This window comes from Canis lupus, chromosome 6, assembly GCF_048164855.1.
Source record: "Canis lupus baileyi chromosome 6, mCanLup2.hap1, whole genome shotgun sequence".
Lineage (NCBI taxonomy): Eukaryota > Metazoa > Chordata > Mammalia > Carnivora > Canidae > Canis > Canis lupus.
In genome coordinates this window covers 69,021,670-69,046,974 of record NC_132843.1, presented here as the reverse complement: position 1 = coordinate 69,046,974, position 25,305 = coordinate 69,021,670, and the positions used below count along the sequence as shown (strand labels likewise).

Below are 25,305 nucleotides of genomic sequence, written 5' to 3'. Positions count from 1 at the left end.
AGCCAGTAGGGTCAGCAGCGTAAGCTTTAAGGATCGACCCAATAGATAAAATACATGGAAATGAAATAAAAAGTGCTTGGAGACCCTAGCTCTTTGCAGAAAAGGATTGTGGCGATCTGTTCCTTCTTCCAGTCCCTGACTAGTAAAACCCTGACACAGCATAGGTCCTTAATATGGCTGAAATGTAAAATAATGCGAATAGCAACTGACATTGTCATCAACTAATCTTCTTTTGGGAAGCAGCTCTTCCCAAAGAGCTTCGAGGATGCTCCTTAGAGACAGTCATTTTTTTTCTTTGGCCAGGTCACATCATCTTTTATTTGTCTTAATTTCCAGAAATGCTCTTCTTGCATTAAGAGTTAATGCTGTATAGTAATTTAAAAATCATCTTTATTTAAATTCAATTTGCCAACATATAGTATAACAGTGCTCATCCTATCAAATGCCCTCCTTAGTGCCTGTCACCCTATCACCCCATCCCCCCACCCTCCTCCCCTTCCACAACCCTTTGTTTGCTTCCCAGAGTTGAGAGTCTCTCACGGTTTGTCAGTTTGTCGTCCTCTCTAGTTTTCTCCTCTCATCAAATGATACATTACCCACAGAGAATAATGTTTAAGGTTAAATTCTAGTAACAACAGCATCTTAAAATATCTAAAATATCTGGCAGAAACAGCTCTGTTCTCAACCATCAACACACACAGAGAGGAAGGGAGGGGGGAAAGGAAGGGGAGATGAAGGGGGGGAGGAGGAAGAGGAGAGAGGAGGGGGGTGTGGAGAGAGAGAGGGAAACAAGTTCCCATTCACCAGCTGGAGCTGGCCAGGAGGAAGATCTGCCATTCTCAGCAATTATATTATCTATGGGGGACTCCTGCTGGATCTTAAGTCTGACTTGAAGGGAGTCCCTATTTCCCAGCCCATGGGTAAACTTTAGCCATTAAAAATGACATTTCAAAATAATAAAAGAACTCAAAGAACCGGAGGAACAAAATAAATGGTGTTGTAAAAGGAAATGGAAACATTACCATAATTAGAGCGTTTAAAAGAGACACTTTAAACATTGGTTAAGGGCTGACTTGTTTACAATAGCACTCAGGGCACTCTGAGAGAGAGAGAGAGAGAGAGAGAGAGAGAGGCTCCCCGGGGAAAGCATGGGTATTTACAGGACAGGAAAGGTGAAGAAAGCTTTTGTAAGGTCACTGGAACTACTTCCTGAAACCTAGTTTCAAAACCAAACCAAACCGAACCAAAAATCCAAACACCATTTGGACCTTGATGGGGATGTAAGGAGTCATCTGATCTGGCTTTGCCATCACTATGCCTCAGACTCAAATCCGTAACTGGAGGGAACGAGCCCCATCAGAGTCTACACATGGAATCACCTAACCCCTTTGTCACGCACGGTCACAAAAAAAATGCCCTGACCCTCTCTAGGATACCTGAACCGTGTGCTTTTCAATGTGGGCATTTATTCCTAGAGAGTGGAATGACACCCTTGCCCAGTAAGTTCTTCCCAGATAAAGAACTTCATTTAACATAGAAGAATGTGGGGCACCTGGGTGGCTCAGATGCTTAAGCATTTGCCTTTGACTCAGGTCATGATTTTGGGGTCCTGAGATCAAGTCCTGCATCAGGCTCCCTGCTCAGTGGGAAGTCTGCTTCTCCTCCCCCTCTGCTTTCCCACTCTCTCTCTCACTTAAACACACACACACACACACACACACACACACACACACACACACACAGAAGAATGCCCTCTATGGGCCCAAGCAAAGATTAAGTACTTTTTAAGTCTTTTTGTTAATTCCTGGTGGGCGTACCTAATAGGCTAGAATTCAGTCTCATTATCAGGTGCCTAAGACACGGTGGGAAATATATAGAAGAACTGTGAGCCTGAAAAGTAGGGAGACCCATGGAGGCCGAGAGGTGCAGCAAACAAAGAGGAAGCACCCTCTTGATGGAGGGAGCTTGTAACAGGTCCCACAGCTCTAGAGTGACCACCAGATGTACCAGATGTGCTAAGACAGTTCTGGTCAAGGTAAGCACCCCGTGCTGGTGGCAGAAGTGGCTTTGCCTCTCCACAGCACTCACCATAGGAGGGCAGGTAGCCCCACCTCAACTGGCAGGCTCTGGACCTGTCCAGGAAGAGACTCCAAAAGGTGATCTGACTTCATGGGGACAATCAAAAGCTCTTCTGCATGGGGCAAACATCCCACTCATCAGGGAGTAATGCAAAGACAAACATATTCTGGTTAACAAGAAAATGAGAATTAAACATTTTAGAAACCAGGGCATTGGTCGGTGACTTATACTCTGAAACCAAAATTCACCCTGAAAAAACAAATTGCTCTTTTAAAAGTTTTCTCTTTCATATTGAAAAAAAAAAAAAAAAAAAAAAAACCTAAAGAGGCACTTCCATACTGGAGAAAGACTTGGAAAAAACCCCAGACCTCAACTAAAAGCAGGAACCTTGGCCAGCAGTTTTCTGGCTTCCCCTTGCTATTATTAAGTATCCTTCTGTTTGACGAAGAATTTCTCCACTTCTCACAAACCATCTTTTTTCCTTCTGTGTCCAGACAAATCTGAAAACCCTGTGTTTATACTGAGCCTGTTGCTACGCAAATCATTAAAACACATTACAAAAATCTTTCCTTTGAGTCAGGAGGAGAACATAACGGGAAAAGAGGAATTGCTAGCAAGAGTCCCTTTGCTGAACAGAGGAGCTGGCCCAAAAGAATAGGAGAAGCAAAGCAAAGTGGAAAAAATTATGGTGGTCCCATCCCCTGAGTCATTTTAACCAAAGTGGGAAAACTAACATTTTTAAAGCCCCAAGGTAATGTATCTTACATTTTGGAGTGGGGTTAACCAACCCTGGTCTTAATCTCTTTAATTCCTATGGTTTCATGACTCATCTTCCATCTGTCTACTAGTGTGTTCTTTGTATCAGCTTTTTCGCACTTCTGTAAGAATATCCAGAGATTTTTTTTCCCCCATGTTTGTGTTCTCCTGTGAGTGTCCTCCTTTTGGTATCTTTTGTCTTCTTGTTCAATTATCACCTAAAGGTAGGGCCTGAATTGTCCATTTCTCCTCCAATGCAATCACAGTATTTTGGCAGACGTCCTTCTCTTACAAAGAGGTTTGTTCTTCAAAAAATCATACCCAGGAGGTGAGATGAGACACAGCATGTCAAAATTAATGTCAAAAAAGAACAGAGCTGCTCAGTTTTCTAATTTAAAAAATCTGGAGCTGATAATTTTAATAAAGTCAATCACTTTTCTGAGATAGTTGACAATCAACATCATCCTCAAATTTTTGTTGTGTTGTTCCTAGTATTCTATTAAACTGCAAGTTTTCAAGAATGGCACTGAGGACAAAAAAGGAAATACACAACTGTTAAATATATCCTCCTTCCCACTGCTATGTGTCTTGATATATGTGGGTTCACATACACCCTCAAAACAACCAGACCACTAATTCTAAACTCTTTGTCCGTATTCAGAAAGAAGAAATGGCTGGGCCCTACTCATGTTATAGAACCTGTTTTATTCTCAAACAGAAGTAGCCGAACCATTACAAACATGTGTTGGGTGAAAACAAGTTTGGTTGGCTCTAGACAAAGGCTTATTTTTTAAGCACAGATGGTTGAATGGTTGCCTCCTCCAAAGGGCTGCCCACAATGAAAGACAGATTCCTATTTCTAATCTATGCAAATATCTCACTCTGCAGGGCATCACAAAGACTAACTGTTTTGTGTCAGAGGTGCAGATCCCAGGTGCTCTCCGAGATGCCAAAACACATCTCCACCTGAGATGCCTGGTAACTTGGATAACAGCGAATGGCTGAGGAGTTAGTCACTAACCCGCTCCTAATGAATGCTGCTGGGGCCTTCTGTGAAACATTCCTCTGGAATCCTGCCCTACCACCACTGCTTCTTCTTTGGCTGCTCTGCCTGGAAGACAATTTCAGTGCTCGGTTCGGACCCCAAAGCTTCTGAAACCTCCCGAGAAGGCTCAGATTCTCAAAGGCTCCTGATGACCATCAGTAGCATTCTTCACCTTGAGGGCAGCTCATTTACTGGTCTCTAACACCAAACCCTGCGCATTTTACAATGGTATTCCATCCAAACCAGATCTCCTTTGTACCCTATCTAGTCCATTCGCCCATAACCTGTGGTACATCTCGTGAATCACACCTGGGTCACTTCCCAAGTATATGCCATTCTCTCTTCTTTCTCCATCAATTTTCCTTTCTGTACTTTTACAATACTTTTCTCTTATTTTCTCATCTCCCCTCATTCACTTGCTCTGACATCCTTTGGCACATTCCACTTTTAGGGCCCTTCTGGAGCAAGCAACAAAAACTTCTGCAACACTGGGGGGAAAAATAAAAAATGAAAACTCACAATTCCTCACCCTAACATAGCTCCTACCTTTAAATATCCTTTGCCACAAAGAGAGGGCTGTACCTTACATCTATACAGTTTGGTTCCATGTTTAAGTGTAAAAATATCCTTCAAGTTTTCATTTCTTTGTTAGTTTTTCTGATCAAATGACAGTAACAGAGTTTGTTTCAAAATCCTGGGTTGGAAAAGATTTCATTCACTCCTTATCAAAACTCATCTGAAATGAACCAAGCTAACTGAGTAAAAGAGAAATTTTTCTTTTTTTTCTTTTTAAAAATTTTATTTATTTATTCCTGAGAAATAGAGAGAGGCAGAGACATGGGCAGAGGGAGAAACAGGCTCCTCGAGGGAAGCCCAAAATGGGACTCGATCCCAGGACCCAGGGACCACGCCCTGAGCCAAAGGCAGACACCCAACCACTGAGCCACCCAGGTGTCCTGTAAAAAAGAAATTCTAAAGAAAAAGGAAAGAAGTCCTTCCTGATCTCCAGTCTCAATAACCCCTACCATCATAATTCTTACTCTATAACTCCGTTTTTGAGATTTCAACACTTTCCATTTCAGCTTATGAATGCAAATATCAACAGTGAATAATCTGGCATGAAGTTTACTTACCTGGCAAATCTAAAACTGTAAAGAGCTTTAGAGGTTAATTAATTTGCTAATTACCCAGCCTGGATAATATCAGAACCGCCTGAAGAATACTGTTTATTTTAAACAATATATTCTCCTGATTCCCAGCCCCAGACATTCCAATTCAGACTTCTGTTACAGCCCTGGAATCACATTTACAGTAAACGCTCCACATAATTATGATATAGCAAGCCCTGGTCTCTTTGAGAACTATTGATCTAGTTCAACACCCTACCCAATATAGCGGTCTCCTCTCCCAAATACCACCCTGACTATCCACTCAGTGCCACAGCACTTCCATAAACCAGAGCACTCACCCTTTTATAAGTCTGCTGTTCTACCTTTTTATGGCTTTAATTATTAGAAACAGTGTTCCTGTGTTGAATCATATAACTAAAGTCTTTCAACTCCTTGCACTTCTTTTATTACTGGCCCAAATTCTGTGCTCCAGAGCTAACACAGAATTCCCTGCCCCCAAGAGTCTTCAACTATCCAGAGGCAGCTACTGCACTCTTGCAAGTCTTCATTTTTCTAAGCTTAACCAATCTTTTTAAACTTCATAAAGCACAATTTCTGAGCCCTCACCATTTACTTCAACTGCTCTTCCTCAACAATAGACCTTACAGAAGAAGTCTGTCCAGAGTTAACACCACTTCGTTTTTTCTTACAGACTGAACTTTGCTCAGTATGCATTAATTTATAGTCCATGTTTCATCCTCGTTACCCACTGCCTTGCATTTCATAGTCTGAGAACCACAAATCAGCAAGTACTTATTAATCTAACGTTGAGTTCCTGACACTGTGTAAAGTACTCAAGGAGATCTCAGGAGCCAGTGAAAACTGTTCCATTTTGAGGAGTTAATAACTTCTTACCCAGAAAGGAACCTACATTAAGTGAAAAGACTTGAAAATGGTGTATAACATCCACCCAAGTGCTTCAAATGAGCGACACCTGAAATTTTCTGGGTCAGGCTGTGAGCTATTTCATGGCCTCTGCTGAGAGAAATACCACCTATTTCACAATAATTTTTGATTTTTAAAAAAAGAAGATGGAAACCATCACCTTCAAATGCATACAAAAATGTTTAAGTGTATTCTTGCTTTAAACATTTTAAATCTAAGAAACTAGGCGTGCAATAATCAAGTACAATACTGCTCCTTCTCAGTGTGTCACTAGCATTGCTTCCCAAGTACTTTGAATGCCATCATTCAAGTAAAAGCTAAAAAAACAGAGGGTTAATATAATTCCCTTTATTACCATAAAGAACCATTTGATGAGGATGGAAAATTCATATTTTAATGGAAAACTCTTACCAGTAAGTGAACTGTACTAATACCAACCAACACCAGCTTCTTCATTCACGGAACTGCAGAACTTTAGAAACATTTGCAAACCCCTCACTTTACAGATAAGGGAAAAGCATCATTTCAAAGACGGTCGGTGCTTTCTTCCAAGCATACAGCCAATGAGCAAGAGGGTAGGGTCAATCCCAGGTCTCCTCTCTACCAATGGCTTCCTGTCTCTTCTTATGTAACTGAGGATGAGCAATACTCTCCCTTCTCAATGTCCTCCTCAATTCTGCTCCCATCTTCTTTAGCTACCTTCTCAATCCTCAAAATCCAAATTCTGATGCTACATTTCGCTTGGGAGCTTTTTAAGGGGAAAAGTAGACCAAACAAGTATTAGGTTGTTAATTCTTTATTAAATTCTAGCACATCTATTTTACCCAGGGTCTCCAACTTATACTTCCATGCTGCTAGACATCATATTTTACTGCCTCAGGATGATTACCTTACTAGCATCATAGGGGAACCACTGGAGTTATTAGCACCATGCATTCAAACTTCAATTTTAAAGCTACAAAAGAACCTGGTAAGCAATCCGCAGCTACTCCACCCTCTCCCCCACTACACACACCTACACATACACATCCCTAAATCAACCTGCTCATCTACTTCATCTGAAGCCTCACAGTTAATCCACACCCTTATACGGAACACAGGAAAAAATGCACTTACCTTGTGGCCTCTTGCTGAAGCCATGACACATTTGGCACATAGAACATGACTCCAAAGAAAAGCAGAGGCTCATTAGCAAATTTGTCCAGATGTTTCTTCAGAGGTTTCTCCAGCTCCACCCATCGTGCTTGCTGGCTCTTGCTGAGAAACCAAAGGCCAAAGTAGTGCGTCTAGATAAAAGGGTAAAGTAACATCAGTGTATGCTTTATAAGGGGTACCCCCAAGACTGAAAGGGAATACAAGACTCCAGCACCTTATGTCATATTTGGTTTCCCAGCTCATACACAATGATCCAGCTTTTGCTTTCTAACTTTGGGACAAGCTAAAAGAAACCACATGCACACAATCCACACTGAGTGTCCGACGCGGTATTCATACCCACGGTTACTGGGTACATGTGGGTACCGACGCACCTATGTTTGGTAAGGGGGTGGGTGCAAAGTGGGGACAGTGTTGGCTGTTCTCCTAGGCTCCCAAGGCTGGCTTTCCCGTGCCTTCTGAATGCCTCACCATCTCACGTGGAACATGCTGGCAGCGGCAAACACAGTTCTTGCACCTGCTGCAAAGTAAGTTATGACTCAACTCCTAAGACAAAACCTTCTGCCAGCTGAAAGCCTCCACATTGTAGAATATTTCCATACAGTACCAGATTTTAACAGAAAACTGATTCACTCTTTTTGAGTTTTAATGAAGTACTTTCAAAAACATCGGCCTCCACCACTTCATTATACATGAACTGCAGCAAATCTCTCCCCCACATCAAGCTCTGAGAATGGAAGGATGTCTTCACAGCTGCCACAGGAGCCCCTGGTGGCTGTTCTTGGCAGATTATGGTGGGATTTGATAGATGAAAGTGAGATTTTCACCCTTAGACTTGAAGCCTCAACCAGTTTAGTTTTGAACAACGTGCTAAATGATTAAAACAGGTACTTTTATGCATCCAATCCTGTCTTTATATTAATTCGTGCTAGGATTTCAGGATTAGCACAACAATCGCCAAAAAATAAATCACTGCTTTTGAAATATTCTTTTATATTTCAATTATAGCTTAGAACGGTTTACAGCACACCTGGAAACCTGCCTTCAAAAGAATGTTTTCATTACAATGTTTAATTTCCAAAGGCATTCTTGTGTCCATGTTGGCACTCCAGCTGGCTGTCTCCTCAACGATACCGCACATCAATCCCTGCCACAACTCTACCAAAAGCTATTATAAAAGTTTTGACTCTGACTTCACTAGGAAACCAGACATAGCCTTGTCGACTTAAAGCTACCGACCCACATACTCTGCAGGGTATTTTCAAGTGCATGTGCTTTCAGATGACAACAATGACTTTATCAGCTTTGCTCCATGATGTTCTAAGGGACAAGTTCACAGGGGGAACCTAGGCATTTCTTGAGCAGCAAAATGCCAACAAACAGAGCCAAGGTTCTATTTCCATCAACTTGGACGAACTGCTTGAGTGAATTCTGACCCTATGGTTCACTTTCCAGCTGCGGTGAGTCTGTTAGTTGTTCCAATGTGATGGATGACGCAGGGGAAATGAGACGTGGCTGAAGAGAAAGAAAATAGGCTGCGAAAGTCTGTGCATCTCCCAGTGCTTGCACTCACTGCCTTAATAACTCCAGACAAGTTGCTGAGCCTCCAGAGTGTCAGAGCTTTCTCATCTGTAAGATGGGGTGATGCTTATGGCCATCGCCCACAGGCTGCAAGGGGCATAAATGAGATCATGTCTCGAACCGTGCACACGACGCATGTTAAGTAACTACTTCAGTCATGGTACTTTTCTGTCGCTGCTACTGTCATCATCATCATCACCGTCATTACCATCGTCATCAGTAAATGAAAGAAGGCAAGAATCGTTTTCGCCAGCACTCCTGGCATATCTATGAACCATAGAATTAGAAAACAGAGGTTATCTGGAAATAAATGAGAAAAAGCAGGCAAAAGTGGAAGCTGGGAGGCCTAGAAATAATATAAAAACCTAAAAGGTTTAAGGAAAAAAAATTTACAAAACAGTGCCTCCCTTAAGATTTTCTTTAGAGGCTTACTGGTATTTATGGGACATTGGAACATCACCCCGATCGTGTCCTAAGGGATCTATGAGGCAGGCTTAAGCTAACCTTAAAATGAGGTAATTTGGGACTTAATTAACTGTCTGAAAAGGGTACAAGGCAGCTCTGCATTCTACTGAATTCCTGTATGGAGCACAGCATCTTGGGTAGCTAGGAGTGAGTTTGCATAGAATAAATGAGGTAATATATGTAAACAGTAACATGCTATGTAATACTTATTTTCATTGGAAAAGAGCCCTTTTATAAAAAGCCTGGGTGGAGAAAGGGAGGAGAAGCTTTGCAGCTGCTTAAACAGGCCAACCATGATTTATTACCTTTCACTAAAAGCAGTTCTGACATTTGGGGGTATAACTTTATGATCCATACTTCATTCAAATTACAACATTCACTTGATTCAGCAACACTCGTAGAACGGGTCCACCTTAACTGCATCAACATTCTACGATCAACTCTGCCCCCCAAAAAGGTTTTTTAAATTTTTACTAGCCTGTGCTTTGAAGGCTAGTATTTTAAATTTCCTCCTCTCATTCCCACCTACCTGATCATTAAATCAGACCTGATCTTCCCCCAAAAAAACACCCTGAGAAGGAATGTTCTATGGGGTACACAGATACACGCATGCGTACAGTGAACAGGAGAAAGAGATACAAGAGAAATCAAGGTAATAGTCTTGAGCCAAGGAATGCCTGAGTGGTTGAGTGTCTGCCTTGGTTCAGGTCATGATCCTGGGGTCCTGGGATGGAGTCCTACATCAGGTTCCCTGCGGGGAGCCTGCTTCTTCCTCTGCCTGTGTCTCTGCCTCTGTGTCTCTCATGAATAAATAAATGAAATCTTAAAAAAAAATCGTCTTGAGCCATAATCAATAGTACAGAGCTGGGAACAAACACATAAACCTCTTCTACTGCAAAAACCTAATGCATGGCGTAAGATGTTTTTGTTGCTGCCATACGGCATTTTCCAGAAGACACAATATCTGAGTGACCCACTATGCATTTAAAAATAATGCAGTAGGGATCCCTGGGTGGCTCAGTGGTTTAGCACCTGCCTTCAGCCCGGGGCGTGGTCCTGGAGACCCGGGATTGAGTCCCACATCAGGCTTCCTGAATGGAGCCTGCTTCTCCCTCTGCCTGTGTCTCTGCCCCTCTCTCTCTCTCTCTCTCTCTCTCTCTCTCTCTCTCTGTGTGTCTCTCATGAATAAATAAATCTTTAAAAAGAAATAAAAACAAAAACAATGCAATAATTACACTCCTCCTCAAGAAATGGGGTGTCCAGCACGAGGCAGAATTTAGAGGCAGATAACCTGGAAGACCCAGTTCCTACCTACATGGCCAGAATAACCTAATTTTAGAGATGCCGAATTCGGTTATCTAGTGGGAAAGAAAATCCACTTATGAGATGCCCATGCCCACACCACATTGTAAAGCTACGCCCAAAGTTAACTTCCTCCTTTTCCACCCTACAACTCCCACCATTCTTCTGCTGGCTAGCTATATCCCTACCCTGGAGTATTCAACAGAGGAGAAAGACCCCATCCTTCAAGTTTCTGATGCAGCATGAGTTTATCTTGCCATGTCTCCACCGTGGCTCCCAAGAAATGGCATCAGCAGCTAACCCCTCACTTAAGCTAACATGTGCACCAATCAACTTCCTCTGTATTAGCCAAGGGACCACTAATGCCATCAGGCCCAGCCGAGACCACACAAGGCTGGTTCATAATTGACTTGCCAACTTAAACTCCTGCTGAATCCTGAAAGCTGAGCTCCCCTGTTAACCATTGCCACATGGTTCAGGAGAATGTGGTAGGGTGATTCCAAATAGAAGCTGTCTCCTCCCTAACCAAAAAGATCCCATCGTACTGCCCAGGTAAATACTCCAGGCACTTTTTATTTCTCCCTGCAGCTCTAAACATAAGCCAGGTCCAGCTAATCCTCATAATACCTATGAGTGAGCTATAAATCCCATTTCATTTCTCTAGTTTTCTCTAGAAAACAGGCAGGTCTGGTGCTTTGAGTTCTGCAATGAGCTCACTGCAATGAAAAAAGAGACAGAAGAACCAGTTCCCAGGGAAAGGAACCACATCTCTGAATCAGTGACAAAAAATGCACTAGTGAGAAACAGTGTAAGGAGAGACACCCTAACATGACATTTCCACAGAGGTAGTTTCCCGGTCTAATTGGAGTTTTTCATTTTAACAGAGGAAGCAGAAATGTATGCATGCACTCAAAAATATGCTAGTTTCTTCAGCGGCAGATTGGTGTGTGAATACTTTAGTGCCAAAATAAGGTCCCTCTTCAGGGACCTTAGAAAAAGATTCTAGTGAATAAGGGCCTTTAAAGATAGTTTGAGTTGTGGTTTGTTTGTTCATTTACCTGTAAAGATGGTGGTATCCCCCACATGAGCTATTATTAATAGGGAAAGATTTTTTTGAGGATTTTGTTTTTCCAGTTTTGCGACCACTGGCACAGCTTTAATGCTATTTGCAAGGGTTACAGATGCAGCCTTGGCAATTACCAGGGATTAAAGCCACGATCTTATCTCAAGCATTTTGAAGAGTTAATCATCCAGAAGCAAAAGTTTAAAATATCTTGCATTATGTTGTAATAGGTTGCCTGTCATAGCCAGTGCTTAGGTTGTAAATTAAGGAACAGAGAGTTGGTATGCCTCCACATAAAATAGACGGGAATTACATGCAAGCATTAAAACTTTCACTGAGGCATGGAAAATGCTTCAAAAGATGACTATAAGCAGACTCTGAAACAGCACTTCATGCCATTTCATTCCAATGGCTTTGGAAAATAAACCACTCTACATGAGTTGGACGATCGTAATGAACAACTTGTCTGTGATCCACCTCTACTCTGGGCAGTTCTGGGATTTCCATAACTGACACGTCTATAATTAACAACTGCCCCATCTTCATTTCCCTAGCCTATCTTTCATAAAAGTATCGGAAAAGAAATTGTAGAGTAACACAGACCCAAGAAGCAAACCTCATAGCCGCGGGGGGGGGGGGGGGCTCACTCTTCTGAGGTTATACAGCTCACTCAAAATATCCAGAAAGATGAAGACTGTAGGGGAAATTATTTCACCTACAATCTATGTAGAAAACAGACACTGGTGCCAGTTTGCCTCACAGAACTGACATTATGCTAACAAGGTCTCAAGTCATAATCTTTACAAAGACAAAAAAGCAATGTAACATTCAAAGAACAGAGATCTCCCAGCAGTCTACTCTTCAGCTGATTCTTGCTTAGTGGTGATTTTAGTCCTGTGCAGATACAAACACAGATGGATATGGTGAGGCTCTTGCTCTCAAATACAGCAAATTCCATTATTATCAGACAGGCCAGGAAACAAGGTATTCCATTTAACCTATGAGTTAACCTATGGCATTTCCATAGGAGTAGTTTCCCAGTCTAATTCCTCTCCTGATAGCATGGTATGTTACCAATGCCCAGAAGATTAGCATAAAATCAAACCACAGAAATATCTTTAATGTAAGTTAGCTTAAGCTAGTTAAGATTTGGTACCTTTATAAACTCTAGCCATTATGAAAACAGCAGAATGCAGGACATTTCTACTGTAGCCCATAGCTTGCGATAAATCACCTTTCAGTTAAAACAAAAATACAAATTTGCAAAAGGAAAAGGGGATAAATCTGAGGATCATCACCCACCCTATGGAATGGTTAGGGATTTCTTTTAAGCCTCCTTTAGAAATCAGGGCTCTTTTAGCCTGCCTTAGGAGAGGTCTGATAATTATCAAATTCACCATTCCCAAGAGTAGATTTTCTTTTTTTTTTAATAATAAATTTATTTTTTTATTGGTGTTCAATTTGCCAACATACAGAATAACACCCAGTGCTCATCCCATCAAGTGCACACCTCAGTGCCAGTCACCCATTCACCCCCACCCCCCACCCTCTTCCCCTTCCACCACCCCTAGTTCGTTTCCCAGAGTTAGGAGTCTTCATGTTCTGTCTCCCTTTCTGATATTTCCTACCCATTTCTTCTCCCTTCCCCTCTATTCCCTTTCACTATTATTTATATTCCCCAAATGAATGAGAACATATAATGTTTGTCCTTCTCCGATCGACTTACTTCACTCAGCATAACACCCTCCAGTTCCATCCACGTTGAAGCAAATGGTGGGTATTTGTCATTTCTAATGGCTGAGGAATATTCCATTGTATACATAGACCACATCTTCTTTATCCATTCATCTTTTGATGGACACCGAGGCTCCTTCCACAGTTTGGCTATCGTGGCCATTGCTGCTATAAACATCGGGGTGCAGGTGTCCCGGCGTTTCATTGCATTTGTATCTTTGGGGTAAATCCCCAACAGTGCAATTGCTGGGTCGTAGGGCAGGTCTATTTTTAACTCTTTGAGGAACCTCCACACAGTTTTCCAGAGTGGCTGCACCAGTTCACATTCCCACCAACAGTGCAAGAGGGTTCCCCTTTCTCCACATCCTCTCCAACATTTGTAGTTTCCTGCTTTGTTAATTTTCCCCATTCTCACTGGTGTGAGGTGGTATCTCATTGTGGTTTTGATTTGTATTTCCCTGATGGCAAGTGATGCGGAGCATTTTCTCATGTGCGTGTTGGCCATGTCTATGTCTTCCTCTGTGAGATTTCTCTTCATGTCTTTTGCCCATTTCATGATTGGATTGTTTGTTTCTTTGGTGTTGAGTTTAATAAGTTCTTTATAGATCTTGGAAACTAGCCCTTTATCTGATAGGTCATTTGCAAATATCTTCTCCCATTCTGTAGGTTGTCTTTTAGTTTTGTTGACTGTATCCTTTGCTGTGCAAAAGCTTCTTATCTTGATGAAGTCCCAATAGTTCATTTTTGCTTTTGTTTCTTTTGCCTTCGTGGATGTGTCATGCAAGAAGTTACTGTGGCCGAGTTCAAAAAGGGTGTTGCCTGTGTTCTCCTCTAGGATTTTGATGGAATCTTGTCTCACATTTAGATCTTTCATCCATTTGAGTTTATCTTTGTGTATGGTGTAAGAGAGTGGTCTAGTTTCATTCTTCTGCAGGTGGATGTCCAATTTTCTAATAAAGCAATGGTTCTCTGTCTTGAATAAAGTTTAGCCACGAAGGTACCTTTGTGGAAATTTTTTATCCCTCCTCCATTTATTATCTTTTATTTTATTTTTTTAAAAGATTTTATTTATTTATTTATTCATGAAAGACACAGAGAGAGAGAGAGGCAGAGACACAGGCAGAGGGAGAAGCAGGCTCCATGCAGGGAGCCCAATGTGGGACTTGATCCCAGGACTCCAGGATCACGCCCTGGGCCAATGGCAGGCGCTAAACCGCTGAGCCACCCAGGGATTCCCCATTTATTATCTTTTAATTAAAAGTAGAGTCAGGAGTATCCCTAAAGGAAATAATCTAGCCTATTTCTACATTTTACTGGAATTCTTCATATTCCAATAAAGTTCTTAATATTCCTTATTACTATTAACATGGCCTTCTTACTTTTCTAAGAAGAGTACTGTTACTAGAAATATAATGTAAGTCACATATTTAATTTTAAATTTTCTAACAGCTACATTAAAAAAGTACAGGAAAGTGAAATTAATCTTAATAAATCTTATTTAAAATAACATTCAAGGGGAATCCCGGGGTGGCTCAGCGGTTTAGCGCCTGCCTCCGGCACAGGGCGTGATCCTGGGGTCCTGGGATCGAGTCCCACATCGGGCTCCTTGCATGGAGCCTGCTTCTCCCTCTGCCTGTGTCTCTGCCTCTCTCTGTCTCTCTCTGTGTCTTTCATGAATAAATAAATAAAACCTTTAAAAAATAAATAAATAAATAAACTACATTCAAAATCGCATGGTTTCAACATGTAACTAATACAAGTGACTCATGAGATATTTTAACTTTTTTCATACTACATCTTTGAAATCTGATATGTGTTTATACTAACTGCAAAGTTAGTTCTCAGTTCAAAGTAGCCACATTTCAAGTGTTTTGTGGCCACATGCGGCCAGTGGCTATAATATTGGAGAATACAATCTTAACTCTTTAAGAAACTGAAAGATTTTGGCTCAATGCATGATCACAGTTTCTAACAATTCAAGCCATCTAAAAATGAAACAGGCAAACTTATAAAATGGTAAGAGCCCACTTTTTGGAAGTATGCGGCAGGATCTAGACCACATGGTGCCTCACCAAGGGGACTGCCATATTGAGTGCTTCCTATGTGCCAAGTTCTATGTAACAGTGGCAACTTTGCAGAAACTAACTCTTTTAATCCTCCCAATAAGTCCTGAAGGTTACTATTACCATTTCCATTTATTTATAGATGAGGACACTGAGGCACAGAGCATTTAAGTAACTATCCAAGATTACATAGGTAATAAGTGGCAGAGGCAGGACTCAAATTCAAGCAGCTTGGTCTAGGCTCACATTCATAGCCATAAACCCTGGTGCTTCTCCAGGCCTTTGTTTTTTACATATGAGAGTTAGTCACAAGACACACTGTTTTAACTATTTCTCTCTTAACTTAGGTCAGTGATTTTCAAACTGTATTGGAAGATAGGAAGGGTACAAGGAGATGGGGTTCCAGACATCCAACCCCTCTGCAAACACAATAGCTCCATTTTATAGATTGAAGTTCCACCTAGGATCTCATTTGAAGAGAAGGGTGACATCCATTAATCCAAACATGTTTTAACTATTATCAGAATTCTTTTCTTTTTTGTAGTTTTATGATTTTATTAAGACAAATACGACACGCACATAAGCTGTCTATTCATTTTCTTCCCTGAGCAGCCTGGCATGGGATTGGTGACTCTGAGCCTGGCATGGGATTGGTGACTCTGATGGCCAGCTGGGCTGCTCTTTCCACAGCGGCTTTGGGTTCTTGGAGGATACATTGTGAGCCCTCTCTGCACAGTAAGATTCATTGCACATCAGCAGCACTTCAAGCTCCTTGACATTGTGAATGAGGAACTTTCAGAAGCCCCTGGGCACCATGTGCTCTGTTTTCTTGTTGCTCCCGTAACCCATGTTGAGCATCAAGATCTGGCCCTTGAATCTTCTGTGCACCCTACTGTCAATGTCTCTGGGTTTTTGCCAGTTGCACTTAATTTTGACACATCATTCTGACTGGTGCCAGATGAACTTCTTGGTCCTCTTTAATGATCTTGGGCTCCACCAGAGGTCTGAGGGAGGCCATGATGCCCAGTAACAGATGGCTGTCACCTCCACAGGCAGCAGTGAGGAAGAAATATTATCAGAATTCTAATTTTCTGAGCCTCTACATTTTAAGTGTCTTCCTCAATAAGAATTCCTGGGGCACCTGGGTGGCTCAGTCAGTTAAGCGTCTGCCTTCAGCTCAGGTCATAATTCCAGGGTCCTGGGATCAAGCCCTGCACTGGGCTCCCTGCTCATTGGGGAGTCTGCTTCTCCCTCTCCCCTGGCTTGTGCTCTCTCTCTTAAATAAATAAATAAATAAAATCTAAAAAAAAAAAAAATAGTTCCTAGCCAGAAATTCATACCTACTTTGTTTTTCTGAACTTAAAACAATTTTTAAAAATTTGTTTTCCCTAAGGAGTCCATTTGATTTCTTCTTGCCAGCACTATTGCTAGGTCCAGCCGGCTAGCACTTCTGTCCCTCCTGTTACCCCAATCCTCATTCTCTTTCTGCTATTTGGTACTTTTCCTAAAATGCAAGGTGTTCATGGTCACACTCCGCCTTGAAACCCTTAGATGTATTCCCATCTCATGGCAGCATTTTATTCTCCAGGCAATTCAAAGAGGATTTAACAGAAGGCTAAAATAATTGTGAAACACTGAGTTCAACACCTTTTTAAAAAGTAGCATTTATGAGGGTGTTTCCCAAAGCATTTTACCACAGCTCCTTTTCTACCACTACACATGCACCCCTGGGAATTCGAACAGTAGAGTCAGGCTGCCTGGGTGGGAGCCAGCCCAGTCACGGCCAGCAGGTCACCCTGTGCTGTGGTATCCCCGTCTGTAGCATGGAGACAGCTAGAGGAGCCATCTCACAGAGCTAAGAGAATTAGATGAATTGATATAGGGAGGGTGCTCAGCACAATACGTGGTGCATTAAAAGGTAAGGGTTATTTTAATTATTTTTGTGACACAGTTTAGAAACAGAATCCAGTTGAAACTCCCTAGCCAGAGACATCAAACCCTTCAAAAGCAGACTCCCGTCTGCCTTTCTACACTCCTACCCTCCCTGCCATGACCCCTCCACATACACACACACACACACACACACACACACACACACAAGATCAGTGCAAAATGAACTCTGCCCATCCCTGAAAATTCCATGGGCTGTCCTGTTTCTTTACCTCAGCATGGGCTATTCCCTTTGCTTTGTTTCTTGTTTGTCCTATTCTCTAAATTCCAGAGTCTCTGGGAGCAGGGACCCTCTCCTATTCAGCTTCCCTCAGGGACGACTGTATTTGCTGATCCTATGAGCCAGGGCCTGGGTTCTCTAGATGCCATTCAAAATGTCAGCACATCAGGACGTTCAAAACCAAATGTGAGGGACGCCTGGGTGGCTCAGCGGTTGAGCGTCTGCCTTTGGCTCAGGTCGTGGTCCTGGGGTCCCGGGATCGAGTCCCGCATCGGGCTCCCTGCAGGGAGCCTCCTTCTCCTTCTGCCTGTGTCTCTGCCTCTCTTTCTGTGTCTCTCATGAATAAATAAATAAAATCTTAAAAAAAAAAAAACAACAACAACAAAACCAAACGTGACTCCCAAAAAGTCTACCATATGGATACATGTCATTACACATTTGTCAGAACCCACAGAATGTACAACACCAAGAGTGAACCTTAATGTAAACTACGGATCTGGGTGATAATGATGTGTTAATGCGGGTTCATCAACTGTAACAAATGTTCTGCGCTGGTGTAGGGGATGGCGTGGGAGTGGGGAGCAGGAAGTGTGTGGAACTCTCTGCTTTCCATTCAGTTGTGCTATAAAGCTAAAACTGCTTTAAGAAATAAAACCGAAGGGACGCCTGGGTGGCTCAGCAGTTGAGCTCCTGCCTTCAGCCCAGGGCATGATCCTGGAGACTGAGGATCGAGTTTGAGTTCCACGTTGGGCTCCCAGCATGGAGTCTGCTTCTCCCTCTGCCTGTGTCTCAGCCTCTCTCTCTGTGTCTCTCATGAACAAATAAGTAAAATCTTTAAAAAAAAGAAAAAAGAAAAGAAAAGAAAGAAAACCAAAGTCTAAAATGATCAAACGAAGTGGCAAAACACAAATAATTAATGTAGATCAAAAATTAAATCAAAATTAATTTTCCTTTCCTAATATAAAGCTCTTCTAGAGTCTAAGATAAATCTAGCCTCCAGAACACCTCTCATGGAGAAGCCAGATATCCACAATTATCTGGTTTCCAAGCTTTAAGACAGACTAAACATTTTGCTATAGTTTAGACGGATTTTCACTTTCCTTTCTCAAGCTCCATCAGCTCTATTTGGAAAATGACCTGAATACAAAGAAAGTCAAGTGAGTAGAGCAGACCCTATGTTGATCCCCTCCTCCTCCTGCTTCTGGGAGAATGCATTCCTCCTTGAGGTGTGAATGTGCAAGTGAAGAACAGAGGAGAAGATTGCTTGATCTCCTCCTTTAGTTTGAAAGTAGCTATAGTATTGTTTCACAAAAGGCCGTACCTTCAATGTCATCTGTCACAGAACAAAAGCATACAATTAAAAAAAGAAAGTGACTGGCTCTAATGTGGATGCACCCATTTAGAGCATGTCAAAATAAAGCCAGCGTTAAATGTCAACCCCACCTTAGCATTAGAAGATCAATCACCCTGCAACACACACTTGACAGTAGAATCTGGACTTCACTGCTTTATCCTTTGTGACAACACAGTTGTGAGCTAATCCGGGTTTGACCTTTGCCCTCTCCCTGAGAGAAACAATAGTCTGCAGAGAGTAATTATTGCCCTATACTTCTCCAAACCCACCTCCGCTTGCACCTTAGACTCTACCTCTACCTGGGGATTCACAGAGATGCCTTCTCCACCCCCAAAAGGGCGCCTGCCCTTTTGAGTCCTTGGATTTTCAAAAATCCAATTCCCCATGCCCTGGATGGCCTTGCTTTCTTTTCCACCTGCTGAAGTCCTATGCATCCTTCAAGTCCCCATGCAGAGAGTGAAGGCTCTGTTCATCTTTCACCGAACACCCTCTCCCCCTCCCAGGGCCGTAGTGGTCGGCGGTGCAGACTGTGTACTGCACAACACTAAGAAGAGCTGTTGCCTTTCAGGCCTGCCCCTGCACTGCAGGTTAGCATGGACAGCATTCAATCTGAACTGCTTATTTAAATGCCGGATTCCCTTACTCACCTGTGCATCTCTTGAACCAAAATTATACCCTATTTATCTTCATTCATCAAGTCCTAACATAGTACCCTGGCACGCTGCGGTCGCCCAAGCTTTTTTTCAATCAAAAATCTTTTAAGACACTAAAACTGGGACAATTACAAATTATTCGATGCAGCACTAGGCATTTTCTATACTATTTACAACAGTCCATAAGACAAGTAAGGTGAGTACCATTATTCCCATTTTACACGTGAGAAAACTGATGCCCAGAGAAGGGCAGTGACTTTTCCAAGCACACCTACTAAGTGACAGAATGATAATTTAAACCCAATTCCCAGACACAGAAGACTGAGACTGTGACTACTTAATAAGCACATGCGATAGTGCCCCCTGATGCATGCAAAGAATAGTTACTTTAATTTGAGTTACTGAGAATACTCCAAAGTGGAACTAACTGCATATCTTTTTAAACAATCTTTTAGGGGATCCCTGGGTGGCGCAGCAGTTTGGCGCCTGCCTTTGGCCCAGGGCACGATCCTGGAGACCCGGGATCGAGTCCCACGTCAGGCTCCCGGTGCATGGAGCCTGCTTTTCCCTCTGCCTGTGTCTCTGCCTCTCTCTCTCTCTCTGTCTCTATGAATAAATAAATAAAGTCTTTAAAAAAATAAAAATAAAAAAAATAAACAATCTTTTAAAGCTTTTAGACCAGTCGTCTAAACAACCAATCTTCACTATTAAGGTTTTTCCTTTATGCCCACGCATATATTTACATATGTACACCCAAAGGTGCTACCAAGAAGCAAAAAGGGACCAGCTCTCAAGCTCCATGTAGCTGTTGGACAGGAGAGTCTCTGTTACAGGAAAATAAACGTCAGAGGAAGCCCTGATCACAGAAACCCAAGTACAAACACGAAGACTGGCAGGAGACAGCAGTGCTCAGGTGAAACAGTCCCCCAGGGGACGGCAGTCGGCCTGTGGAGGACGCCAAGGGGACAGAAGACGTTCCCTGACCCCAATTCCTTTGTGTATGTGGTGAGAAGGTGGATCACGAACGAGGGTGTGCGGAGAGACAGCAACCTCCATTGCTTCCAGCAGCACCATCCCCTCACACCACCCCCGCCCTGAGGTGGGGGGCAACGTGCTCACAGGGCCTAGGGGGCCACCACAGAGCTCTTCCTGGTCCTCAGATCTCAGGGGCTGTAGTCACCCCGGCACTGGCACCCATTCGACCACACCAACCTTCCCCCCTTGGCCTGTCTGCCCCACGGGCAGAGGACACACGGGCGTGTGTGGGCTTCTCCCCGGAGCCTGAACGTCTGGAAGACTGGAAAGAGCAGGGCTTGCTTGATGTTACCGGGCCACAGCGCCTGGGAGTCTCACTGGGGACGGTGATAACGGGACAGCCTTCACGGTCAACCCCGGCTCTGCTTAAAACCCAGAAGAGTCTCACAGGCGGCCCGAAGAAAAGCAGGGTGGTGAGGAATCTTGAAGGGAACAAAACGCCCATTTTACAAGCGCCCATAAAGAGCCTCAGTGGTCTTGCTTGTTTTAAACACTTTTTCAATTTATTCCCCCCTCTTTGAAGAGGAAAATATAGAAACAAACAAACAAACACAAAAAGCAGCTGCATCCAGCCCCTAAGTGGGCGTCTTCTCCTAGATGTGCAGCTGGCTGCCAAGACCCCGGCCACCCACTCAATGGTTTTAGAGACAGACGATGACTTTAGACGCTGCCCCCCAACCTCCTCACCGGCGGGAACAAAGGGGAAGCCACCACCCCGTGCAAGGCTCTGGGCCGGGTCCTTGCTCCGCACGGCACCGGAGCAGGCCTCCTGATGCACAGAGGCTGTAAGATCGAGCCCGGGCCAAGGACAGCAGGATCCTTCTAGACGCGAGGCTGGGGCAGGTGGCCGGCCCCGGGAGAGTTCTGGCTCGGACCCCTTCCCGCACACCCGCTCTTACCTCCCGCAACTCCAGCCTCTGGGCCACGGCCTCCAGGCACTCCTGCCCCGTGCTCTCCACCGACAGTGTGCACTCGATGACATTGCTGTCCAGCAGGCGGATCCGCGTGACAAAGCAGTTCTTGCTCAGGACGTTGTAGCGCCGCGTCCGGCGGAGCTTCAGGCCGAAAGGCATGGCTATGCGGCCCTCGGACGCCGCCTTCCTCTCCTGGCGCCCACGGCCCTGCGACGGCCTCAGCAGCTTCGTGACTGGGTGAGGACACTCGCACACGTGCTCCTCCAGATGCCGGGAAAGGTGGCCATGCCCGGTGCGGCACTCCCGAGGGGCGCTGCAAAGGGAAAAGCAGCAAGGTCATGAGCCCCGAGGGAGCTTTGGACGCTGTGGCACATTCCCCGCACGTGAGCCCACGGCCCCCGACGGCTGAACATCCCCACTCGAGATCCTGCAAGCTCTGCGGCTTCTTGGCAGGCTCTTTACTTATCTTACAAGGGGGCAGATCTGATCAAATCTACTGGACAGCTGAGGACACAGAGGGTCGGAGAGATGAAAGGAACTCATCCAAGGATGCACAGAGTGAACGGCAGAGCCAGGATTCAAACCCATGTCTGTGCAACTGAAGTTCACGCGCTTCTTTCGTGTATCATCCTATATCCACTCAAGAAAGCAGCAGGAGTGGAATCTGAGCCCTGCTTACCTTCTAAATAGATTATCTCATTTTGATCTCATTAACCCCACCAGATGGTGTAGATTTTAGGATCCCCTTCAACAGAAGAAGGGAGCTTTAATGATCTAAGTGACTCGTTGATCCTGAACATAGACTCTTCTCTCGTTCCTTGTTCCTCTTTGCAACACTGCCTCTTTCTTTTTCATTAACATTTGTCTTTAATTTTAATATTTATTTTATTTACTTTACTTTCTTACTTCTACACTTAGAATGGATGACAGAAAATGGAAGGAATGCACATTTTACAGAGTCAATAACATCGTACGTTTGAAAAAGTTTTAAATATATGAATCCTTTTGTGGATTTAAGATCATGATTCTCTGCGTTTTTCTTTACCAAAGAGTTGAACAGTTAGATGTGGGGGAGTCGCCCATCATTTTGTTCTTTTACAAAATGCTTGATGCAAAAGCCCTGTCACCAAATTATAGATAATTTAACTTACTAGTAATGGGATATATGGACATCCTGATGTCCCACGAAAGTCAAGTGATGATGTGATTGTCATGGAGAACACCAGAATAAAACAGCAACAATAAAAGTGGCCTTACTGTTCCACCCTGAGCCAGCCAACACTCCCACTGGGAGCTCATTAAGTGTATCTTCCAAAGAAGCCAGAAATGTCCAGGCAGCCTCTCTGCTCAACTCTTTCTTCTCCGTTAAGTTCAAAAGACCATCACTTGCTCCTATGATTGTTCTGTTGACTCCCTAACTCAAGCAGATTCGGTCTGTCTTCACACCCTTCATCCACAGAATTACCTATGAGCTCCCAGACACTTAGATGGGCAAATGCAAATAACTACTAACAGAAATTCCTGAATTAATAAATAAAATGGCTTCACTATTTAGAAACCACTCCCTGTCAGTACCCCAGGCCTCACTGAGGTTGTCAGGGCACAACCCTACAACACAGCAAAACATACTTCCCAGACTCCCTCGGCCAGTCTTTGATGTGCCTGCCCTCCAGCACATTCCTTAGCATGACAGGTATATGTTTTATGATGGCTTAAAATACACATTCTAGAGACTGTGGCTTGGTGAAATCTATTAACATTTCTAAATCACTTTGTGTTGGCACAGTGTCCTGTTTACCTCTAAGGTAGGCCAACCTGATGATCTGATATCTGTAGAAAAGACTATGTAGGGATCCACCCAAAAAAGCAAAAAAGAGAGAGCCAGAATTCAAATACAGAGCCCTTAAGAGTTGACTACTCACACATTCTTTCACTTGTTGAAGCACAGGAGAGCAGACACTAAGATTTAACTCATATATAAACCAGGGAACCTCAAACAGAGAAAAATATTTGTTCTGTGGGCATAGGCCACATTTTTAATCCTGGGCCAGGCACTTTACATTTGGGTGTGTCTCACCTTAAACACCTATGAAAGAATGTGGCTGGCTAGGTACACGTTCATCCCAGCCACTATTAAAAACAATCTGTGCTGTATGTTTTACAGAATGCCATCCATAATGCACAGTTAGTGAAATAAAAAGTAAACATACACAAAATATAGAGATGATTGCAATTTTTATACTAAACAAAAAACCACAATGTAATGGGAAAGAATGTATGTTCACTAAAAGGATTAATAGGGCTACACAGAGGTGGTTTTATATAGAAGTCTATTTTATACATTTCTGAACTGTTTTAACATTTTATAGTTGCCTTATATTATTTTTGCAAATACAGATTAGCTTAAAATATATTAGCTACCAAAAATGGTATGTCAGAAGCAACAACTGACAAATCTGGCAATAGATCTCCTAAAAAATGCCTGACGATTTTAAAGATTTTTAAAATATCCAGTTTGCAAGAAACTTGCCAGGTAAGGTATCAAGAAAAAAGTTATAAGAAAACTGGTCTGAAAAGTCAATGTTGTGAAACAAAAAAAAAAAAAAACTGAATGAGGCAGGCGAGCGAGCAGGGGGAGGTGGACAGCTCTAGAGTAGAAAAGATTTAGGACCTATAAAAACAAAATGCAATGTGTGAACTTTAATCAAATCCAGGTTTTAAAAAATAGCTATAAAAGACAAGCGGCAACAAGGGAAATTTGAAATAGACCCTAGAAGTTAGATGATATTAATGTATTGCTGATAATTTTCTTCTGCTTTTGATAGTGGAATTGTGCTTGTCTAACAGAATGCTTCAAGAGATGCCAGTGGATACATCTAACAGTAAAGATGTCATAATATCTGTAATTTATTCAAAAATGGCTTAAAAAAGCAATATATACCTAGACAAATTAAGAGTTGAAGAAATATGACAAAACATTAACAGCTGTTGAATCTAGATGGTGAGTGTAGAGATATTGACTTCACTGTTCTTTCAGCTTTTCTGTCTACCTAAAAATGTTCATAGTCAAAAGATTAAGAAAAAAAAAAAAAGGCAACCCTCAATGCCAGTACTAAACATAGTCCTTATCGCTCAGTTGAAACGTAGCTGCCTCTTTCAATAGATTTCTCTGATCCCTCCCATCAAAGTCTTCTTTCTTTGTCTGAACTCCCACATCATTTCTGCTTACTTTAACATACTCATCAAACTTGTGTTTAAAGTATTAGCACTTTTGACTCTAAACGCCTCTGGAGCTAGAGACATGTTTTTTCTCTCTTTCACACCCAGATCTTTCACCTAAATTAAAAGTTCATGGCCTTCACACCCAGAACCTGTGTGGCCGTAGAGCTGTCCTTCTGGAAGAAAGAGCTTTCAGATGCTCATTGAAGCCACCCCTCACCTCTAGGATGGGTTCCACCTAAATGATTTCAAGTAAACAATCTATGTGACACTCATCTGAAACGATAGGATTAGAAAAGATGACCTCTTAGTCCCTTTCAGTTTTAACATTTTAATAGCCCATGAATTATCCTCCATGTCTAGTTCTCAAGGAATCCATAGCACATGTATCATGAGTCCATCTTTTAACCATTTATAGGCACAGAGTTCGACGTTATACGTAACCCAGCACCCTCTGTATTTTAAGCCCAATTCTTCTGCTTTGTCCTTGACGACCAGAGGGAGCAGGGATGAAGATATGCCACAGACAGTAGACTTGCCTGTGAGATCTATTACAAGCAAGTCCTCTCCATTAATTAGTCTGGCTCCTGGCACTCTCATGACCTTCCTCGTGTGGTTCTCAGGGGCCCCATCATATTTACTTTAGCACATGAACAACATTAT

General features: G+C 42.8%; 1 protein-coding gene across 3 annotated transcripts in view; it reads right to left on the bottom strand.

Annotated features, from left to right (window-relative positions):
* Positions 1 to 25,305, bottom strand: part of PTPN14 (protein tyrosine phosphatase non-receptor type 14) — a 180,388-nt gene that overhangs the window by 89,035 nt on the left and 66,048 nt on the right. For all 3 annotated transcript variants that reach the window (XM_072831071.1, XM_072831070.1, XM_072831072.1), the window contains exons 2-3: positions 21,409 to 21,736; positions 7,051 to 7,220 (exon numbers count right to left, since the gene is read on the bottom strand). In XM_072831071.1, coding sequence (XP_072687172.1) covers positions 7,051 to 7,220; positions 21,409 to 21,582 — 344 coding nt within the window. In that variant the 5' untranslated portion in view covers positions 21,583 to 21,736. The remainder of the gene's footprint in view (positions 1 to 7,050; positions 7,221 to 21,408; positions 21,737 to 25,305) is intronic.